This window comes from Dicentrarchus labrax, unplaced genomic scaffold (genome assembly GCF_905237075.1).
Source record: "Dicentrarchus labrax unplaced genomic scaffold, dlabrax2021, whole genome shotgun sequence".
NCBI lineage: Eukaryota > Metazoa > Chordata > Actinopteri > Moronidae > Dicentrarchus > Dicentrarchus labrax.
The window spans coordinates 14,507,233-14,528,965 of NW_026136706.1; the positions used below are offsets into that span (position 1 = coordinate 14,507,233).

The 21,733-nt window shown below is 42.3% G+C and overlaps 3 protein-coding genes across 11 annotated transcripts in view; 1 reads left to right on the forward strand and 2 right to left on the reverse strand.

Moving 5' to 3' along the window:
• Nucleotides 1–2,840, forward strand: part of tanc1b (tetratricopeptide repeat, ankyrin repeat and coiled-coil containing 1b) — a 103,397-nt gene extending 100,557 nt beyond the window's left edge. Inside the window, exon 28 of the mRNA XM_051404300.1 lies at nucleotides 87–2,840. Coding sequence (XP_051260260.1) covers nucleotides 87–1,683 — 1,597 coding nt within the window. The 3' untranslated portion in view covers nucleotides 1,684–2,840. The remainder of the gene's footprint in view (nucleotides 1–86) is intronic.
• Nucleotides 2,839–16,664, reverse strand: LOC127365834 (WD repeat, SAM and U-box domain-containing protein 1-like). Of its 2 annotated transcripts, XM_051404366.1 has the most exons (12): nucleotides 16,479–16,659; nucleotides 15,903–16,377; nucleotides 15,229–15,416; nucleotides 13,742–13,828; nucleotides 12,079–12,172; nucleotides 11,532–11,565; nucleotides 11,351–11,391; nucleotides 10,865–10,971; nucleotides 10,248–10,277; nucleotides 7,824–8,000; nucleotides 3,609–3,743; nucleotides 2,839–3,508 (listed from the first exon to the last, which is right to left on the reverse strand). In XM_051404366.1, the coding sequence occupies exons 2-12, from the start codon at nucleotides 16,298–16,300 to the stop codon at nucleotides 3,357–3,359; spliced, it is 1,443 nt and encodes a 480-aa protein (XP_051260326.1). In that variant the 5' UTR covers nucleotides 16,301–16,377; nucleotides 16,479–16,659; the 3' UTR covers nucleotides 2,839–3,356. The 2 variants fall into 2 exon arrangements, with proteins under 2 accessions (XP_051260326.1, XP_051260327.1); XM_051404367.1 differs by lacking the exon at nucleotides 10,248–10,277 and having other exon boundaries at nucleotides 16,479–16,664.
• A 416-nt stretch (nucleotides 16,665–17,080) lies between these two features.
• LOC127365830 (bromodomain adjacent to zinc finger domain protein 2B) overlaps nucleotides 17,081–21,733 on the reverse strand; it is a 49,694-nt gene continuing 45,041 nt past the window's right edge. For 5 of the 8 annotated variants that reach the window (XM_051404337.1, XM_051404341.1, XM_051404340.1 and 2 more), the window contains 9 exons: nucleotides 21,398–21,686; nucleotides 21,058–21,213; nucleotides 20,747–20,901; nucleotides 20,395–20,600; nucleotides 19,971–20,106; nucleotides 19,322–19,468; nucleotides 18,846–19,135; nucleotides 18,529–18,672; nucleotides 17,081–18,411 (listed from right to left, as the gene is read on the reverse strand). In XM_051404337.1, the coding sequence (XP_051260297.1) occupies nucleotides 18,264–18,411; nucleotides 18,529–18,672; nucleotides 18,846–19,135; nucleotides 19,322–19,468; nucleotides 19,971–20,106; nucleotides 20,395–20,600; nucleotides 20,747–20,901; nucleotides 21,058–21,213; nucleotides 21,398–21,686 (1,671 nt within the window). In that variant the 3' untranslated portion in view covers nucleotides 17,081–18,263. The remainder of the gene's footprint in view (nucleotides 18,412–18,528; nucleotides 18,673–18,845; nucleotides 19,136–19,321; nucleotides 19,469–19,970; nucleotides 20,107–20,394; nucleotides 20,601–20,746; nucleotides 20,902–21,057; nucleotides 21,214–21,397; nucleotides 21,687–21,733) is intronic. The other 3 variants (XM_051404339.1, XM_051404343.1, XM_051404344.1) reach the window with 2 other exon arrangements.

The window sequence follows — 21,733 nt, forward strand, 5'->3', positions numbered from 1 at the left end:
CACGGCTCCAGACCAGCCTCTGTGCTTGTTATTGTTGGGGAATTATGTGGTCTGGATCTGGTAACACAATTGTCTCCCATCCACAGGCAGTTTACGGCGGCCCTGGCTGACCTGCACGAAGCGGCCAAGCTGTGCCCCAATAACCGGGAAATACGCCGTTTGCTGGCCAGAGTGGAGGACGAGTGTAAACAGATGCAGCGTACCCAGACTAAAGGAGCCCTCGCTGGTGCCGCAGCTGCTTCCAGCCAGGCGTCGGGAGGCCACGAGTCTGACCAGGAGCAAGACGAAGGGCCGGTCGACCCGTCACAACACAGTCTCTCCAGGAGCGCGGAAGGACAAAGAGACATCCTGGAGGAGGAGGAAGAAGAGGAGGAGGAGGAGGAGGAGGCCTCACTGCGTGGCAGGACAGCTGAAGCCTGCTGGTCACAGAACAGTTATTCCTGTAACAGAGTCTTACCCTCGGAGCCTGTCAGCAACAGTTTGGGACATCAGAGTCACACCCCCAGTTCACCCCCAGGCCCCAGCAGGCTTCCCCCCCACCGGTACCCTCGAGAGCACCGGGAGGCGCTGGCCCAACAGGGTCTGGTCCTGCAGCCCACCAAGCAGGCCCAGATAGTCAAGACCAACCAGCATTTGAGCTCCATGCAGGCTGGGGGAGGGCCCGTGGGGGGCCGCACAGCAGGCTCCAAATCTCAGTACGCACCCTCGAGTCCCTTACCCAGCCGACACATGTCCAGCATGCTGAAGCCAGGCCCGGGAATCGACATCAGCCCTCTACCGCCCCCAGCAGACGAGCCCGTATACGGGAACCGCATGTTGCTGGCGGCTTCCTCCGTCTCCATGGGTCACAGTTGTGAAAACGAGAACCTCCATTCCTCCCAAGCTTCCTACTCATCCTGCAGCAGCTCCAAGTGTCTGGGGCAAGACAGGTTGTCTGCCCACTCTGCATCGTCCCTGGATGGGTTAGCCTGCTCCGGTCCTGGACCCCAGGGGAACCACACTGACCCAGGAAAGGACGGGTTGTGTGGCGCAGTGGGATCGCAGGGAGGAGGCAGCAGCAGCAGCATGCGTGTGTCCAGTTCCACCAGCAGCCTGGCGTCCAGCAGCAGCCTATCAGACAGCGGCAAACTGGGACCTGATGTCCGCACCAAGATCTCTGACAAAACAAAGCACAGCCAACAGGCCAGCTCTGCAACGGAGTACAAACCCAGACCCTTCATGGGCATAACTGACAAGAAGGCACGCTTTCACCAACAGCTCCAACAGCAACAGCAAATTCAGCAGCAGCAGCACGGCCTGCAAAGTCACCAGAGCGGCCGCAGCTGGCTGAACCACTCGCCCGACGGTCTGGTGTGTCACAACATGTCAGCGATGGGCCTGCTACCTGTCGACTGTGAGCTGCCTTTCGCTAAAACAGTGAGCACTTACCAGGAGCAGCACAAACCTCCACCACCTCAGGGTGCTATGGCAATGAGTAGCTTACAAAACGGCATGCACGCCAAGGAATTCACGGAGAAGTTCTGCCAAGCCGCCAACTGTTACAAAGAGTCCAAGCCAGCACTGGCTATGCCGCACACTTTCATGGACAGTAAGCCCAAGCAGCCTGGCCTTGCCCGAGATAATCCTGCCATTCACGTAACTTCAATGAAACCAAAGCGATCGTTTATAGAGTCGAATGTGTAGAGATGTTTTATTTGTCATACAGTCCACAACGCACACTAGCAAAAATCTAAAGTGAGAAAGAGTTGTTTCCATTTTTTTAAACCAACCCCTAAAAGAATACTAGTCTCACATTTAAGCCTTGTAAGAAGTACAGTATGCTGGCAGTTTGTTTTCCCGTGTGAATACAGGCTGCAGGCAGTGTACCGAATGCTCCAGATTTTTATCCTCCCAACCTGTCGCTTGTGGCTGTCAGCTTCTGTTACATGACAACATGTCCGCTGTCGTTCAGCCAAGCTGGAGACATTGCACTGAAGGAAGTATTTGGACATGTACTGTACAGTCCTCATCAACGCAGCGGTGACAGTAAGCACTTTATACACACTTAGGCCGATCAAGTGCTTAAACAAGATATTCAGTTACAGCATAATGTTATTACAGAGCAGTTTTGAGTGAGTAAAATGGGGTTTGAACTGTGTTCATTACGTCCATGGTGCTGCGAGGGGAGAAATAAGGAAAAGGAAGTCCTCAGTGAAGGTGTAAGAAAGTCTAAAGGACGGGCATTCCTGTGTTTTACAAAGGATGTTATAGATCCTTATGTTGTGTATATTATATAAATATGTACTTTTCCTTCTTTTCAGTGAAGGTCTATGTTAAATGTATTGACAAGTTCAGACTTGTGTATTTTGAGTTTTATGCACAATGTTGTTCAAATGGTGTTAAAGGTTCTAAAAAAAAAAGGCATTTGTTAAATGTGTTTGTACATTATATAAATCACCATTAACATTGAATTGAAATCCTTTCTGTATCTGCTTGTTGTTGCTGTCTAGTTTAATTTATTTACAGCGCCAATGGCTTGGTTAATTGTAAAAGCAATATATTTTATATAGTTATTTTTGCACAGCTACTAAGACATTTTATGATTCTCAATAATGTTGAGTTTAAATGCATGCTACAATTGCAGTTTATATTACAGAGTAAAAAAAAGAAAAATCTATAAAAACAAATGGTTTTGGGGCGCAGTGCCATCAGCTCTATTTTAATATGTACGTTAAATGCAATTGTTGCCATGTTTTCAGTATTGTGAGCTTTATTAGCTGTGATCACATACTGTAATAGAACATTACTGCCATAGCCACCATGGGAGAGAGAAATAAAGACCCACTGAGGAAACAAACAAACAGATCTCCTCACTTTTATTCTAAAAACAAAGAGACTGGTTAAGTTAAGAGGACAATCACCATGAGTGAAATCATTATATGGTCAGTTGGTCACCGCCAAAAAGCCTAAAGTAATGCAATAGATTAGTAATGCACCTAAAGCTGAACAGCAATCATTGTGGCCACAAACGGTAATAACAGAACAATGGCCGAGGTAAACAGTGTGTACTCTTCGCGTTTACATTTGGGATAAAAGCCTTGAAATAACTGAAAAGCTGAAATGTAGTTTTGTAGAGTAGCTTTAAGTGATAATATATTTAAAATACACAGTGTAATAACTTAACTTACAGGCTTGTACGCAGGTATTTTGATGTATGCTGATATTTACTGAACAAATTATCTGTTGACTTGATCAGATTCAGATTATTTAGTCAACTTGATAGTAATTAGTTCTTCCTGTGATAATAAGAGCAGTCGTTGAGCAGTTCCTGTTTATAATACCTGTTAATGTGGATTCTGACTAAAATGAGCTGCCGTCTACTGGCTTGACTTCCACCGTGTTATTGCCGTCTTCAGAGATCTGTTGGGGGTGAGAAGAGTGGTCTGCAGGGGCAGGTTGGTCATGGGACTGGTCTTGCTCTTGCCCCTGATCCAGTTCTCGATGGATTCTCTCTCATATGAATATCCATCTGTGTAACAGACATTTTAACACCTTACACTGAGATAATGTAGAAAGAAAAAAATACATCTGTACAGAATGAATTTTTTTTTTAGTATTTGCCGTCTAACCTGCAGCAATGACTGGATCCTTCATCAGCTCTCTGGTGATTGGACACAGAAACTCATCTGGGGCCTCTGAACCGCTCTCTTCCGCCTTCAGGGCCTCGATTTTCCTCAGGAGACGACCGCGGAGGCCCAAAGACTCTGAGGAACCAACACACTGCTTAGTTTCTTGTTTAGTATTCAATAAATCCCATCACATGCAGTTTCTTTTTAACCTCAAAACGTAGTGACGGAAAGATTGTTTCGTATCCAACATTTAACCATTAATTTATTACCGAAGACCAAATCAAAAGCATCAGTGAGGCTGCAGACAGACCTCATCCTCTCTGATCTCTCAGATAAAACAAAACACAGGAGTAAATCTGGACCTTGGCTCAATCAATCTGTGCTGGGGCACAAAGAACCCGACACGCTCACTGTGTGATGACGGCTTCACAACTCAGACAAGGTGTCTGCCTTGAGGACTTCGGAGTTTTTTATTCTTGAGTTATAATAACAAGAGACTTTAGAACTACGACCGACACAAAAGGGGTCCAAAAAGAGGAAAATCAGTGGGCACACAGCTGCATGTCTCTGCCCACTGACAGCACCCTTTGAATTTGTCATCAGCTGCTAATTTCACCACCAGCTCCACTGAAGGGGGGGGGGGCTTTAGAGCCACGCATGATTAGTGATGTGTCCGTGTTTAGTGGCAGTGCTGCCGAGGTGCAGGTCTCCAACAGTGACATTTTCTAGGCTGCGTTCTCAAATCCTGAGGAGATTTTGTCGCGGATATATTTTCATAAAGAAGAGCCTTAATAATCCCCATCGTACTTTTCCATCTAATACCTCATCTGTATTTCACTCCTTTTTCAAGGATGTAGACAGAATCTTGGAAATACTAATACAAATACAAGTAAAGTAAGTTTCAAGATGATTTTCTTATTTATTGGGATTTTAAAAAACTTTTTGTTTTTTCAGTTGTTTTAATTCTAGTTCCCAAAAACTGAAGGTCTCCATTTGTCTATAAATGCAATGAAAATGCATTTTTCAGATAATCCAGCAGGGTTTTAAATGGTTTATTCAGCCTAATAAGAAAATGCTAAAAAAATAAACACTTAAATGTTCAGTTTATCTCAACATTATTAAATCACCTAATTTGGAAATACATGGTTTTCAGTGTAAATAAATTCTGCACACAAAAATAATCCTTTATTTTATTTATTTATTGGCCTAAAAGTAGTTAAAGATCCCCTTCAGATATGTATTAAAACATTATACAAATGGTCTGCTTGGAACAATAATGTGTGATATGTTTTTTTCCACATAAAAATGTATAATTTTAAAATTAAGGTCCTTAAAAAGGCATCTACTCATTAAAAATCAATACATCAATACTAATAATTTTGTTGATTTCTAAGATTTTCCATCTGGACATAAGATGTCTCCTACGTCACTGTAAAGTCCATTTACAGTGTTTGTTCACTGGTGGCTTTAGGTTTCTATATCACTCTTACAAACTTGACCAGGACTCACTTCGAAACTATTTGTGATGTCACAAATCATGCTCATAGGCTCAGATTTTTAGTGAGCAGAGAGAAACTTTCCACTTTCAGCAGATGAATGTAGTGTCAGACTCTGCACATTCATCATCCTGCAGGGTGAAGCTCAAACATCCAACTTTTAGGAACAAGAAGAAAAACATATTTCTGAGTGGAGGCAGAGTTTAAAGTCTAAAAACAGTACAGGAATCAGCCAATAAAATATCCATCAATGCCGAATGTGAACTCCCCCATGCTGCAAAAAAAACCCTCAATTTCCCAGAAAATACACCACAGACACGACCTCGGTGACCTCAGTGGTAGCTACAGTGCTGGATGAGGGATGTGCTCGCTGTGTCTGAGCTGTTCGTCCTTTAGTCACATGTGCTGAGGATGCTTAATAAACCATCTGCTTCTAGGTTGAGTTAATGACTTTGGAAGTGATGTCAAAGCCCAATCAAAAGGGATACATTGTGGAACGTGATTAAACTATTCGTTAAAGCTGCGTCTGATAATCACTGAATTTAACACATATGGGAGAGACTTCTGGATAGATTTTGGTTTAGTTTGAATTGAATCTCTAGCTTTATTTGTGATATATATATATATATATATATATATATATATATATATATATATATATATAAACGCTCTTTCCCATAACTCATGATGTATCGAGGCACCATGTAAAGTTTTATCCATTTATAGGACACAATCAGCCATTGTTCACTGAGGAAAGGCTACTTCGTGCAGCAAATGACACATTGTGAATCCTTCCTAATTTTGCACTCACTCATAGAGCAGTAAGTAGAAATGCAGGAGAGGAAAGCACATCACGCAGCCTGTGACTACTTCTTACCATGAACTCAGCGCTTTTAAAAATCATGCATTCAGGTTTAAAGTAAAACTGACGCAGCCGTGGAGGCCTGCTGTCGCAATCGCAAATAGTTTGGATCCTAGGGGAGAAGTGATAGTGCTTAATCAAAATGTCTTCTCTCAGTGAAACACGTTGAACCCATTAAGTCCTCTGATTCACCCAATAAATTAATCCTGGGTAGAAAAACTGCACTTAACAGCTGTATGGGGTTTAAGACTTCCATAAGTTCCCACAAGCCATTAGTACTATACTGTCCACTTTACATTTAGATTGATAATTTGATGAGACGCTACAATAAAACTGCAGAATGAGGCTGTCTCCACAGAGATACACTGAATTATATTCGAGAGGAACTTTTTTTTTTCCCCCTCCCCTTACTCAAAGATTCATGAATATTTCATCAAGTAAAGTACGCTGGAATCTAATTTGCTGTGTGTGTGTGTGTGTGTGTGTGTGTGTGTAGAGTAAGTGTGTGTCAATGCACGCACACAATTTAAACCAACAGCATGCATAGAAAATGATAGTTGTTGGTTGCACGGCACAAAAAAGGACAGGAAATGTGGCAATCTGTTGTTTCCTCTGTCCTCATTCTGTGGTAATGATGAGAGCTGTCCTCCATACTAAACGCATGGAAAAGAGATGCTCGGTCCATAGGACATACTTTGCATAACTGAGCAGCAGGCGAGGGAAGTTGGCTTTACTGTTGTTTTTTTTTTTTTAAACTGTCTACTGCTGTCCAATTAAAGCAAACACAACAACAGCCGAAAGGCCATTTTTGCCATGATTAAGGGCGGGACTGTGATGCTGCTAGTTGCATGATTACAGTCGGCACAAAGTAACCGTAATCAGAGTAAAGACGGTCTTTTCTGGGCATCATAGCGTTCGACTGTCTGCTAAATTCCCTTCAAAACTGAGCTTGTAAATTAAAATTCAAGATGGCACTGGGCTTAGCTAAAACTTCAGTACTGAAATACTAACTGTAAAGCTTTCATACCTTCGCCAAAGGACACAAAATACAAGGTTAACAATCCTCCTAAATGTGTTATTTCAACAGAAAATAATTAGCTTTTAATCTGCAGTGAGGATGAATGCACCTCAGGCATATTTTTGACCAGGTGCACATGCCTTACTCTGTCTGAAGGTAACAAAATTCCCCTGCAAACACCTCTAAAGCTCACTCATTTACGCATTACATCTTATTTGTTTAATTTGTACAAAAACCGAGCAGTCTTCACGCTAAGCTAAGCTAACCATCACTCTCTGCAACTGCAATAACGCGAATAAGCTTATTTTCAAAATTGTTTAACTATTCCTTTAAACTGCCTTGTTGGAGATAACGATGCTGCCGTGTACATTGTTTGCTACATTTTAATAGTGTTGGTGTCCCCCCAAAGCAGGGAGCCATTTTTTGTTTTTTTCTAGCTGCAGTTTGACTTTCCACTGAGACCTTGGACGACCCTGAGTGGACTAATCTTATTTTCAGAGGGATTATCATTGTTTGTGACGTAAAGGTCATCCTGTGGGGTACTGTCCTCACAGCGTGATTTGTGATTGTATAAGCAGATAGGACTGCTGCAGCATCACGTCCCTAAATCAGATCACTATTTGGGGAGAGCTGTAGGAGGGGGGCCACAGGGGGGAGAAATAAATCAGAGCATCGATAAAAAAAGAGGCTTATATCACGCTATCCGATTCTAGCTTGTCATGTTTTAGGATCAAACAATAAATCCCCACAAAAACACAGAATCCCAGTGTCCCTGTGAGTGTGTGTGTGTGTGTGTACTGTACACTAATGTGTGTGACTGTTTTATCTTCCATGCTCACCAATTCCCAGCTCTGTGGCTGCTGCCTTGTTCAGCTGGCTGAGCTCTGCTCCGTCGATGTTGTTGGCTTTAAAGATGCTGACGAGCTCCTGCAGTCCTTCCTCACACAGCCAAGTCTGCACATCCTCCTCCGACCAATCAGCAACCAGCAGCCTGGAGTGACCCGGCAACTTCCTTCCTGCAAAACATACAACAGGAAGAGGAAGGGACTTGCTATTATATCCCCATCTCCTGCAACAAAAGATGCAAACAAACAATTTCCCCTCACACTCCACAGAAAAGGACACGCTCCCTCGGTGCTGATATGGGGAGTGACAATTACCTTCCTGCACACAGACAGACACAGATCCCTGATCTGCCGAAGAAAAGCAAATTAAACCAAAGCTTGTGTTACTTCAGACTGTGCCAGCATGCAGCTCATCAACCTTCACATGACACTATGTGAGTGAGTAGCCATCATTTATCATTTGAGGCCAAAATAAACTAGCCTGTTGTGAGCCGGCCCTGCTAATGACACCTCACAGCAGCCTCACGGTTCCCATCGCCCATCATTAGCCACGTGAAAGATAACCCTGTAGCCTGGGAGATGTTGCTCATTAAACACACTAACCACATGTTAGCCTTCCCCTCTCACCTACCCCTACCTCTGCCTAAACAATTCACAAATCAATGCATATTTTTGGAAAAGATCCCTGCACCTTTTTTATGTAAGACTGCTGAATGTCATGACAGCATGTCTAGAACTACGGAGCTCTTGGATAATAAATATTAAACCTTGAGCCATCCAACAGTTAGAGAGGTTTCATTCTTGACCAAAGTGTTGAACCAATCGTCTGGTCGCTAATGTGTCTAAAAATGTGCTCTTATTGCCCTCCGTTTTCTATTAAAAAAAAACAAATAAAACAGCTATGTTGTTTAAAAATGATACTTTTGTTTTCTTTTGGTAAGAGTTAAACTATGCAGTAATCCTGCCCAAAGCACAGTTGTGCTGAGTGGAAATATCCACTTATTGGGTCTGCACGACAGTGAGCGGAGTAACACCACCTCCTCTCTGCAGCCCTGGCTGATAGAGTGTGGAGTCTCCCAGTCTAGGAGGCTGAGTCATGGAAATACTGTGCCAAAAGCATGAAAACCTCACACTGCAGACTGGGACAGCTCAGACTGCAGTGCTTAATTACTTGGACAGATGCACATATGAAACTCTCTTCATCACCTCCATTATTTACACAATAAATGTGGCGAAAGTCTATTTTTCTTATTGTCAACAAATCCCCAAACCAACAATGAATTGATTCCACTAACAAGTATTCTCTGTGCAGCTAAAGCTTGGTAGTTCATTGCTCTGTGCCACAGACCTCAATTGTTGTCCAAAAACCATAAATAAACATCGCATTTAGACTTCTGTTTGAGTAAAGCTTCATTTTAAAATATTTACTACGGTTTATAAAACTGGATGGTTTAGGTCCAAAATACATTTCTCATCCTCTGATACATTATGGACGACTCTGACCTCTCAGGTTGTCTGGGACAGCTGGTTTACTGTCTCCATAGTGAACGAGCAGTATTCTGTTTGTATGTGCCACATACACCGGGAGAAACTTCCAGAAAACTGGAGGTCAGTTCCAACTCTCTGTTTATTTAAAATGGAGGCTTAAATCAGTTTCACTGCCTTTTATTAGAGACCCTTTACACTAAGAATGATTACAAGATACAAGTTGTCCCATCTTAAGATAACAGTGATGCAGAAGAGGTGTAAGTAATAAGAATAAGGAATAAGGAATAAGATACTAACATCAGCATGCTAATATACTCACAGTGATGATGATAATATATTAATGTGTAGAAGATGTGTTTACCATGTTCCTAGTTAAGGATGTTAGCATGCTAACACTTGCTAATAAGCAATAAACACCAAGTATAGCTGTGGCTGATGGGAATCTTTAGCTTTGCATATAAACTTAAGTGTTTTTCCTCTAAATCCTGCGGGGGACGTCTGAACCAAATTTCATTGCAATCCATCCACCGCAGTGGTGGACCAACGACGTTGTCATCCATAGAATCACAGCACTATCACAGTCCCCATTCATTTTAAGAAACGGTTGAGCCTCATCTGAAAATGAAACTACAGCACTGTTGAGAGACAGACTGACACATTGTTGGTTGAAGACCCTTGTTTGGCTCACACAACACAGCTTACAGTATGCACACAGGACAAACCCAAATCATAAGAGAGGCTTTCCATCACATGCAAAAAGACAACAGTGCACTTCAACAATAGCTTAAATATGAGCTTAAATTATATAAACACCCGTACTAAACTGATACCTGAACCATCCACATTCAAATAAAACAGTGGTGGTTTTTAGCTCAAAGAATAACTGTGAATAACTAAAGATTTATAAGGCCGAGTGATGCCTGTATTTACCTTGGCACTCTGTCTGCCTTGATTCAGCTCCTGCAGAATAACATAAAAGGGAATAACTTTAATATGTGAAAAGAAAAAAAACAAGAAACAAGATTAAAGGAAAGGGGACAGAAAGAGAGAAAGAGGTAGAGGAATATAAAAAAAAAAGAGGAAGATCTTCACTGAGATGGAATTTGTTTTGTCAATATCAACCTGACTAATGGCAGATGAGGAGTTGCCCTGATGAAGCTTCAAGGCCTCCAGATGTCTGACGATTGCACCTTTTCATTTATTATTCCAAATGTTTTCTTTCATGTTGGGTTTGGACTTTTTTTTTTTTTTTTTTTAAAGAGGATTCACCTCCATAACAACGGCTCTCTGAGGCTCAGCGGTACTTTTCCCTGCTGCACCAATAAACATCAATCACAATTCCTTCTCTAGACACTGCAGCCAGACAGCAATACACATGTAATGGGAGCTTCTCCTGCTGGATATATCCCAAAACACTCTTTTGGGAGGCTTTGGCGCTCCAAATGGCTTCTGGGCTTTGAACCACTGCTAACAGTCCGTTATAAAAAAAGAGGAGTGATTGTTCATTTGTAGGCGCCAACCTAAACAATCTTCTGTTAAGCATTTACCAGTTCTGCTGACTCCATCTCCTATTCTCCACACGTTCACCGCTCTGTCCATGGAGCCGGTTGCAATCCACGGCATGGTGGGAGACAGAGCAACGGCAGTCACATACCTGCAGGGAGGAGGAAGAGGAGTGTGAATGTGAAGGGGTGTGTATGACAGGCTAAAACTGGCACAGGAAGAGATCGGCTTTAAAAGTCAGGTTCCCTCCACCCTTAAAAAAAAAAACCCCAGTCTTAGATCGTACAGTATCTTAAATCCTTTCAAGCACTTCAAAGCACTCCGCTGGTCTCTACCTGCAGTGCCACTTCAATGACTGTCTAGAAAGCAGCGCTTGAGAATATACTATTGCATCACTGCACCCGGTGCTTCTGGGAAAAACTAATCAAGCAAAAATCACACGTTTTGATCCGAAAACACTGGGACTCCTATTCTGCTGTCTGTCTGATAGCTGCAGAGATTGCATAGCAGCGGGAGGTCAGGTCATTTACCTGTCGTGCTGTTTCAAAGTGTAGAGCAGGGTTCCCAGGTTCTGTAAACAGGGTGCAAACAAACAGACAAAACAGGAATGTTCAGCATCTCTGTGTTTACGGCGGCTGTGATTTATTGTTTAGGAATCTCTTCGAACCAGAACTGAGCTCAACAAAATAGTGTTTTTTGTGCTTTACTTACCGCATCATATAATGCAACAGTTTTATCCACTGAACTGTTGAAGAATCGGAGAGTAAATACATTTTATTTGCAGAATCCATATGCATGCATTTGCATTATAGAATAATAAAACAATGGAGTCTTGTCAGACAAAAACACACACACATTATACAAATGTTTCTAAGTGCTACAAACCGAGCACAGATTAACCTTCAATATGTTTGAATTAAAGCCAGAAACTGCAGAGGGACACAAACAGAAGCTTAAACACAACAAAATACACTCCTCCTGTGGCCGACTGAGGGAACAGCAGTGCTCAGCGGCGGCATCTGCTGTTTACAGCACCGACAAAAAGGAGCAATTTAAACACGGAGGAGAGATTAATTTAAACCTAATTTGTCCCAAGTGAGCAAGTGATTTCACAGCAAATAATAAAACGAATGACTTTACAAAGCACAAGCCTGACAGGCACAAAAGTCAATATTCAGTTACCAACACAGGAGGTGTTTATTAGTGCTGCTCACACATGTAGAGACAACAAGAGATGATTTATGCGTCTGCGTCTTACCCCGAGACAACCAGCTCTCCGTCAGAGGAGAAGGCACAAGACAGAACTGGAGCCGATTGGCTGCTGAGAGTGTGAAGCAGCTTCATGACAAAGGCTGAGGGTCCACCCACACACACACACACACACACACACACACACACACACACACACACACACACACACACACACACACACACACACACACACACACACACACACACACACACACACACACACACAGAGAGAAAAGTTAAGAGTTCAAAAGAAAATTGTGTCTGTATTTGTTCCATAAACTGACAAAAAAAATACTAAAATGTATTCTCTGAAACTGACACACACATACAAACACACTTCAAAGTGCATCACCGTCTTTATTCTCAAAACTTTTTGTCAATAACTCTCCTCCCTCTTGCTGACTTGCAGCTGTGCCACCTGCTGACAGCTGCTTGGAAACAAAATATTTTCTTTTTGGCAATAGACCTGAGACATTCACAGCTTAAGCTATAAAGACACAGCAATAATTCACTGTCCAATAACTCCATGTGCCACAACTAATTGGTCTGTAGCAGCATTTAAATGACCCGTAAACACACATGTATTAAATCTAACCCCCATCTTCTCCATTAGATTAAAAATACTGTTTTCAGGCTCTGTGGGAGGCTAATTTGTTATTTGCATGCATATTCACGATGTCAAACACTTCTGAGTAAAGAAAAAGAACAAAAACGCATTATTAAACCTGACAAGGCTGAACACTTGAGACATCAAAATAAAACTAATGTAATGTGTGTTTGAGAGCCTGGGTGAAAGGAAAGATTTTAGCTCCAAACAGCATGGCTAGAAAATGTTCCTACAGACAGTAAAACCAGCTTCAAAATTGGCCCCCTGGCTTCCCTAAATCATCTACACTTGACTCTCTTTCTCACAAAACAGTACAAGAAGGCTTCAAGCATTGCAAAGACAAGATAAATGCACATTTCAGAAAGGTAAACTTGTCGCGAGCTCCTCTGGAGAGAAACACAATAATCTGAAAAAACTACATTTTTAAAAGAAATGAAACGAGGACATTGTTCTGTGTCCTTCTACAAGCTGCTCAGAGATGAAAAATCCCCAAGGGCCACAGCGGGTCACCACGTGGGACACATCGCTTCCTCCCCAGAAACGTCTGTTACCACGGCAACACATCTCAGGAACTAACAACATGGCGCGTTCACACAGTCCGTAGGGTTGGTTATGCAACCTACGAGCATACACGAAAATGTTCTCGTTCTGCTGTCAGTTGTACAAGATATAAATGTCACGGTGGATATATGCACCTGATTTCCTCTCAACACACACACACACACACACACACACACACACACACACACACACACACACACACACACACACACACACACACACACACACACACACACACACACACACACACACACACACACACACAAATAATGGATCACTTTAAGAGATTCTGCTGGAATACGGCAGCAGCAGAGGACAGTCTGCAGCTGATTTATTCTACACTCTAATAAAATTCTTCTTTCCTGCAGGAGAGATTTCAAGGTTAAAGCAGTCAGCAGTCTCTCTCTCTCTCTCTCTCTCTCTCTCTCTCTCTCTGTCTGTCTCACGGGCGATGGAGTGAGAGAGCTTTCAGTTGAGGAAGCGGTCAGAGGGGTCGGCCTACCTGCTCCTTCACCCTGGGAAACAATCCATATTTTCAGCTGGCTGTCTTGGCCACAGGAGGCCAGTCGAAACTCCACACAGCAGCCATCTGCAGAACAAAAACAACAAAAAAAAATAAAAAACCAGCCACATTCTTTCCCCATCTTTCTGAATGTTCATGCTTGACTGAGTTTAATAACAAAAAAAAGACGAGTATAATCTGACGGCCTTTTTGTGAAGTGAGACAACACATGGCAAGCATCTTTTACACTGTATGTGGCATAAATACAGTGTTTGGATTAAAGCCTGACTCCCCTTAACAACAATATGCTTGTTATTCCTCAGACCTGGCACAGAACAAAACATTTGTAAATATCATTTTGATTCAATGAATGGATCAAATGCAACAGGTTGCTTTTCACTAAATGCCAACTGTGAAGGATTATGTATAACAACCAAGGGAAAAAGAAGCCAAAACCAGAGGTGGACTGTAACAGAACATTTACTCAAGTACTGTAATTAAGCACAAATGTACTTATTACTGTTGCTTTACTAGATTTGTCTGACAGCTTCAGTTACTAGTTACTTTTTCAATACCCCTCCTGTCCAGTGAAAACCATGAACTGGATATTTTCTGGATTAGGGGGATTAAATGTTCCTTTATTGGCTAAGGAAATTATCCTACTTCTTAAACTAAATAAACTATTTAAAAAATCCTGTTGGATAAACTGGTAAATGCATCGTCACGAAGCTGGAAACAGGACTGCGTTTCAGAGCACATGAAAAGTGGATTATTATTAGACGTGTGGTTGTCACAAGACAACAACACTACAAACACATGGTGATTTTATAGAATATGATTCACTGCTGTAGATTAAAGTATCCAACAGTATATAGTTGAATCATCATCATATATAACAGTTTAACACTGACAGCATTTTAATACAGAATTAGTACTTTTCATACTTTAAGTACATTTTGCTAATAATACTTAGATACTGATATTTGAGTGCAGGACTTTTTCTTGTAGTAGCTACTTGCTACTTTAAATTCATTCACCCAAAATCCCAAAAGAACAGTTGAAAAAGTTATTCCAATGAAAACCGTCCACAGTGAGGTCAGTGTGTACTTGAGTTGCTTTTATGTTTATTCTAACTACTATTATTTTGATCATAAATCTACAAACTATTTTGGAAATTAATGAAAAGTTAGAAAAACAAAAACTTGATTTCCAAGAACCCTTTTTTTTAATTTTCTGCCTGGTAAATGGCTTACATAGTCAATCAGGTATCAGAATAGTTGCTGATAAGTTTTGCATCAACCCACTGATTGTTTCAGCACTAGTTGAGGTTAAGATGTAATTTTTTGTTCTATTGCTTTCAGCACCATAACCAATCCAGCTCCTTTCACCTCCACTGTGCAGAAAATATCTCAGCCACAAGCAATGAAGGAAAATGTATTTTCTTGTGTGATTTGTCTGAACTGAACCATTAAACATTCAGAACTCACCAACATTAAACTGCGGGGCGAAGTTGCAGCAGGCGACTCCCAGGTCGTGGGCGTCCTTCTCAGCATGCAGGACACTGATGTCCGTATCCCAGAGCTTGAGGTCTCCGTGCGTGCAGCCGGTCACAAACATCTGGCCGCAGGGAGAGAAGCAGCAGGCCACGACACTGTCCTCGCTCACTGCACTGCATCTGCAATAGATTAGATTTACAACTTGGGTTAGAACTCTTTATGAACAGCACCAGTAGACAAGGTGCAGGACTTGATCTGGAATAATTAATCTTTGGCTTAAAAAAAAAAACAGCTCTTTAAAAACACTCTTGGATGAGGCTGCGGAGTCCTGGACTGAGATTGATTTAAACCACCTGGGAGAGTCTTAATTAGCTGGCTTGAGGATGCTTGTAGAAGTTGTGACAGAGCACAAAAAAAGAAAATCACACACACAATTGTTTTGTGATTGAAAGGCAAACTAATCAAGAATAATCCTCACAAAATCTCTTACAAACATATCTGATCTGAATTACTGAGTCAGTTGCTCCCAATAATAAGTGCTTATCTAGCTGTTTGTGTCTCTGTACAGAATATACTGGTAACATTACAATATGGACACTTTAAGGCTACAACTAGGCAATAAACTTACATACTGTTGATGTGATTTACTCTGGCTCACACTGTACCTGCGCAGTGTCCTGGATGGGAAGTCCCAGAGGGCCACGGTGCCATCACAGGCCCCTGCCAGCAGGAGGGAGGAGTCCGGCGCCAGTGCGCACGCTCGGAGCGGAGTGCGGCCCGGGTGCTGCAACACCGCGAGCACCTCACCTGTCTCCGAGCTCCACGCGATGGCGGACCCGTCCGTGGAGCAGCTGAGCAGGTAGCTGCCACATGAGCTGAAGCAGCAGCAGTGAACCCCGTAGCCGTGACCCGAGAGAGGGGAGAAAGGAAGCTCCGAGAAGTCAGTGGTGTTATAAACGCGCAGAGTTTTATCCCCGGAGGAGGTGGCCAGGAGGGATGGAGAGAAGGCACAGCAGCTGACCTCGTCGGTGTGGTGTCGGAGAGTGACAACTACTGACACCATCTTGTGACAGAGAGACGTGTTGTGTTGCAGAGGGAGCCGTTCACTCACAAGGTGGCGCAAAATGCTCAAATATCCGCCTGTTGAAAACGAAAGAGGAGTGAGCAGTTACAACAACACCTGACGGGAAGCTGTGAAATGTTTTGGTTGAAATGGAGAAAAAGATACAAACAAAACAAACCTGTGAGCACTGAGCTGTTGCTCCTCGTGTGTCTCTGACAGTTTCAATGTACTCCCTCCTCCTCGTGCAGCTCACATATAATGTTTATCTTCCACAGCTGTTATCAGTCATGTGACGCCGAGTTATTGTTACACAAAGTCCATAGTCTACTTTTCCATTAATGTAGCAGTTTTATAGTTTGAGAGTGACGTCCACTTAACAGTCGGATACAATTATTTATATGTATTTATTTTAATTGGCTCTAAAATAATAACACCAAAGCACTACTCAAGTATTATCAAGTTCAAAAGTAAAAGTACCCATAATAGTGTTATATTTTAATGGATTATACCTAATTATCCTCAAATTAATGTTAAAGCAGCATTTTATGTTGTAGTTAAAAGAGGTGGAGTTCATTCTGACTACACAGCACCAGTCAGAGGCAGTCTGGATACAGTTCCACATTCACTTTAATGAGAAAATGTATCCAGACTTTTGACTGTAACTGTATATCTGTAACAATGCTTCATGTTTTATTTGTTGATGGTGTTTTCTATGTAAAAGTAAATCTTGTGCCATTTTATTTTAGTGTTAAACAAAGTGATAATGAGGACCTAACAGTGTTATTTTGAAAAAAAAAAAACAGGTTTATTTTATCTGTGCCACACACCCACTATTCAAAAATAATATTCCCACAAAAGTTGCTACTCATTTCACAATATTCATAATAAAATACAGTTACTTCAAGTCTTCTGACTTCAGCTGTCTTGAGACGCCGCTGGTGGACCATGACACAGTCTGATTCCCAGCTGGATTAAAACCCAGTGCAGGTTTCACGTCTGTCCACGGGATGTCTGACAAGACTCTGGCTGAAGGAAATGCTTGGAGATGAAACACACTATATGCACCACATCAATTCTTTTCAGAAGAAAAGCTCTAAAGAGTTTTACATTTTGTGTGAGGGGGTTTTTCCTACAGTATATTTGTGCAGGACACACATACAGTACACACACTGAAAATACAAAAACACACACTCCTCCACAGGCTGTTTAGAGGTCAGAGGTCAGGCACTACAATACTGAGGAGACCGCAGTGTTTTGAGTGGATATTCAGCACAGGCAAAATACAGTATGAGACATATGAAGTGCTACAATCATCCTTATGCATTAGTAATATTTTTAACAAGATTGTACTTTGTGTACTGTACACTCTGTACATGTTAGAAACAGGACTTGTAAATAGTGACAGTGATACCTCTTTGTATTTCACACAATTAAACCCAGAAATGTTGATGAACAGTAGTACTGCTGGCACCCTATTGTCAAAAAAGCTGTAAACAATTTTTTTGTTTTGATTGGCTTGTTCAGTAATTCATAAAACAATATTTAGATTTTATTTTTTTTAAAGCTGTGTGCCATTTCCTGCTTTTTCTTACTAAAGACTGACTGTAACATAAATACATCAGAAAATAAATACACACATATACACTAAGCTGAAGTACTGTTGATAAAAAAACAAAAGCCAATGACCTATCTACAGTGGAAATCCTTGTTTCCCAAATACAATATTGAGTCCAAGAGTCAGTGCATTTTGATAAAGAAAACAATATTGCACTTTAAGATATTAATCCATGAAGTGTCTTTTCTCTGCACGAAAATGTGTCCTTTCACATCCATTGCACATCAGTGTGATTATAACTGTGTATTGATTTAGTGTCACAGGTGAAGAGAAGGCCTCAGACACTAAAGATGAAGTCTGATATGTAGAGAGTAGCGCAGAAAGTCCACACTGGAATTTATTTTTATTTTATTTCAGCAGTTCAGTCCATCGTTTGTCAAAAAAGCTCCTCATTCTGTGGCCGGCTCGTCCGATTTCTGAGTCGTCTTCGTTAAATCTTTCACAGTTCTCAAAAACCAGATTGACGTCAATGATGAAAGTTTCCAAATTTGAGTACCTGTAATTATTAGGAAAGGTGTTAACTTTTAATTTATGTAAATTGTGAAATACGTAAAAGTACATGGACATAAAATCCATGTGAAAAAAAGATACTGCGACAGTGACACAAACATACTGGTTGTTGGTGAGCTTTTCTCTGATGGTGGAGAAATCCATGGGCTTCTTGATGACTTTCCTGTACCCGGGGACAGCTTTGTGGTTGACCGGTGTGAGGAAGGGCCAAGCGTCCTGATGGGCTTCCAGTTCAGCCAGCAGCACTCTGGAAAGAACCAGTAGCAAGTGTAAGTAGTAGCAGATATGAAAGAACATGAAATAAAATGGATGTTTTGACTGCACAAGGATGACCGTCTTGTACATGTATCACAGGAGCTCATTAAAAATGTACTGATTTTAAAAATGAGGGTTAAAGTAAATGCTGTTCTGTCTGCGTACCGGCACATCGCCAGCCCATTCGTGTTGCTGTCTTTGGCCGATTTGGCTTTTTTTGCACAGGAGGCAGGGCTGTCATGCCTGGCCTGGGAGCCGGGTGGGCTGTCGTCTCCTTTCCTCTTCTTGAACTCCTTGGTACCTTTCTTTGGCACGCTGTTGCTGCTGGCAGCCTCTTCTTTGATGAGCTCTCCTACCGCAGATGGCTTACTATTTCGTTTTACCTCACTGCCTTTCTTCCCTCCTCCAGCTGTTCGGCTCTGTTGCCTCCTGCTCCGGGGGGAATGACCACTTTCCTAAAACAGAACACAAAGAAAGCTGGTGTAGAGCCGCACAAAACAAAACATACATCATATTCCAATCAAATTAATGTCACTGCTTTATCATTTGACAATTACATGGGGTGCGTCTCCTTAGATCTACTGTAATAGTGGACTTTTGTGTCTAAGCTCTGTGAATAAACACTGGGCATGCTGGTGTACCTTCGCTACACAAGTGAGACAAAACCAGTCGCCATCAGGTACTGTAGTGATCTTGGGTTTATGGCAGTATGTGTGGCAGCCTTTGTCACAGCCATCACAGAGTAAGAGCAGCTCTTCATTATCCCCCTTTTGACAGAGCTGGCAGTGCTGAAAACACCAAATATATGTATTTATGAATTCAAACTGAGATACATCGCTGTAAAAACTAGTGATTTATGCGCTTCTTTGCTGCCAGAGATAGTGAATGATGCTGATTTGTTGCTGATTGTGCTATTATGTGATGTGGTTGTTGCCTGGTAATGATGTATTGTAAATTGATGCTGCTAACACAACTTTCCTTTCTTTCACCTTTTGCATAACAACAACAACAACAACCCTCCTTTAAGGAACACAGGCTGTGTGGATTTATTGTGTTATCCTTGATTCTTTTCAAGAGTCTTGTGTATTTTGAAAGGATCAAATAAATTGAGCAAGCTAATGGTTTATACTGTAGTTTTTATGGAAAGGAACGAGAAGCAATGCAGTCTGAAAGAATGATCTTCATAATGAGGGACATTTTCAGAGTGAGCTACGAATTGGTGTTTAAATGTATGTATTATAAAACATACACAAATCTGTGATTATGAGAGAGTAATTAGGAGTTACTAACCACTTTCATGATGGATCGTTCCCAAACAATGGATTTCTGCAGCTGCTGAAGGCAGAGTGACAGCTGAGCTGAGCTGCGGACATCACCGAGGGCTTTACGCCACAACCTCATCCCCGGAGCCACTTCCTCCTCACTGCTTTGAGGTCACAGAAAGTGAGACTGCAGTATAACCGTACAGCAATCACACATACAGTCTGTAACATTACTGACTGACAATGCCATTAACAACCAATATCAGCCAGTGAAAAAAACAAGTAAAGGTGGAAACAATCTTTAACTGGAGAGACTTTAAGAAGCAGCAAATTCTGAGGTTAATAATCTCCCTTTCCCTTCACCACTAGAGGTTGGAGACGGAACACATACACGTGACATGACATTATCCAGTCCGATCTGAAAGGTTGCACTTAAGGGTCTCTTTAGATACCTTCGCTCGATGTTCCTTTCCAGCTCTGCCAGCCTGATGACAGCTATATCGAGGGGATTGTTGGGCCGCCGCACCACAGAGCCAGGAAGTTCCTCCTGGCTGGTTTCTCTCTGTCCTTTCTTCTCTGGAGCAGAATAAGAGAAGAGCTTGTGCTCATGATAGACCAGATCCTCCCTCTCTGACTGGGGCTCAGGATGCATCCAGCCCTGAGGAAGACATCGTGAAATATGGTCATCGACTCATCGCAACACAGTATTTGACATAAGACAAAGTGAGCACACAGGAGCGCATCCAAGCATATGTTACTGAATTAAAGAGTAGATGAAAGAGTGGGATGCCCGTTTGCCTGTACCTTGACCTGGAGGCTGGCAGAGATGACTTTCCTTTCCAGATGCTCGACCTGCTGCAGCAGGCTAATGTCCACCTCCATGGCCTGCTCCTCGACGCACCAACTCTCCACTGTTTCCTCACTCACCTCCTGCTTCTCTAACTCTGCCACATCAATCGCTGCCACCACAGATACATACAAAAATTATAGCAAACTGCCATCTACTGAAAGCTCATATTTAATTTCATCGCAACCAAGTGGCACACGACGAAAGGTCACATAACAATACTTGTGTAACACTGCTGTCTGTTAACAGCGGAGGAATGTGGACTAACCATCGTTGCTGTTAGTGCAGAGCTGGGTCATGTACTCCATATGCTTTTGTATCTGTTTCTGCAAGACCTTCTCTCTGATGCCTCGGCTATTGAGGGCATTGACCAGACGGTGCAGTTCCTCCATGTCTGACATTCTCCACCAGCCACACAGCATCTCTGCCAACACACACATGCACATATTTAAAAACTATTGTCACATAATTGTTTAATTTAAGCAACACAGAGAAATTGTACAACTGACTGACAGCCATCACAGCATGTACTCCACTGCTGTCTGGGCAGTGAATGTCTTTAGTGCAGCATATTCCACTTGTGCGCACTGGCAGTAGGCCATTCTTACCCTCGGGGATAGGCTGAGGAGTAGGGTAGTCCTGGGTCTTGGCCACCTCCGCAGCAGGGGATGAGCCACAAGCGGACTTGTCACTCAAGGGCTCTGGGGTCTCACTCTTGTTGGCATAGTTGTTATTTGCCAGGAAGAAGACCTTGTTCCTGTTACCCTCTGCATGCTGGGAGACCAGATCCAGCATGGGGGGTAGAGAAGCACCAGAGAAGGGCAGGCTGGGACTTGCCACTGCGCTGGACATGTCACACAGTGTCAATCTGCTCTGATGAATGCCAGACTTTACTTGCTGAGAGGGAAAATACACACAGTTCAAAAAACATTCTTTTTCACTAC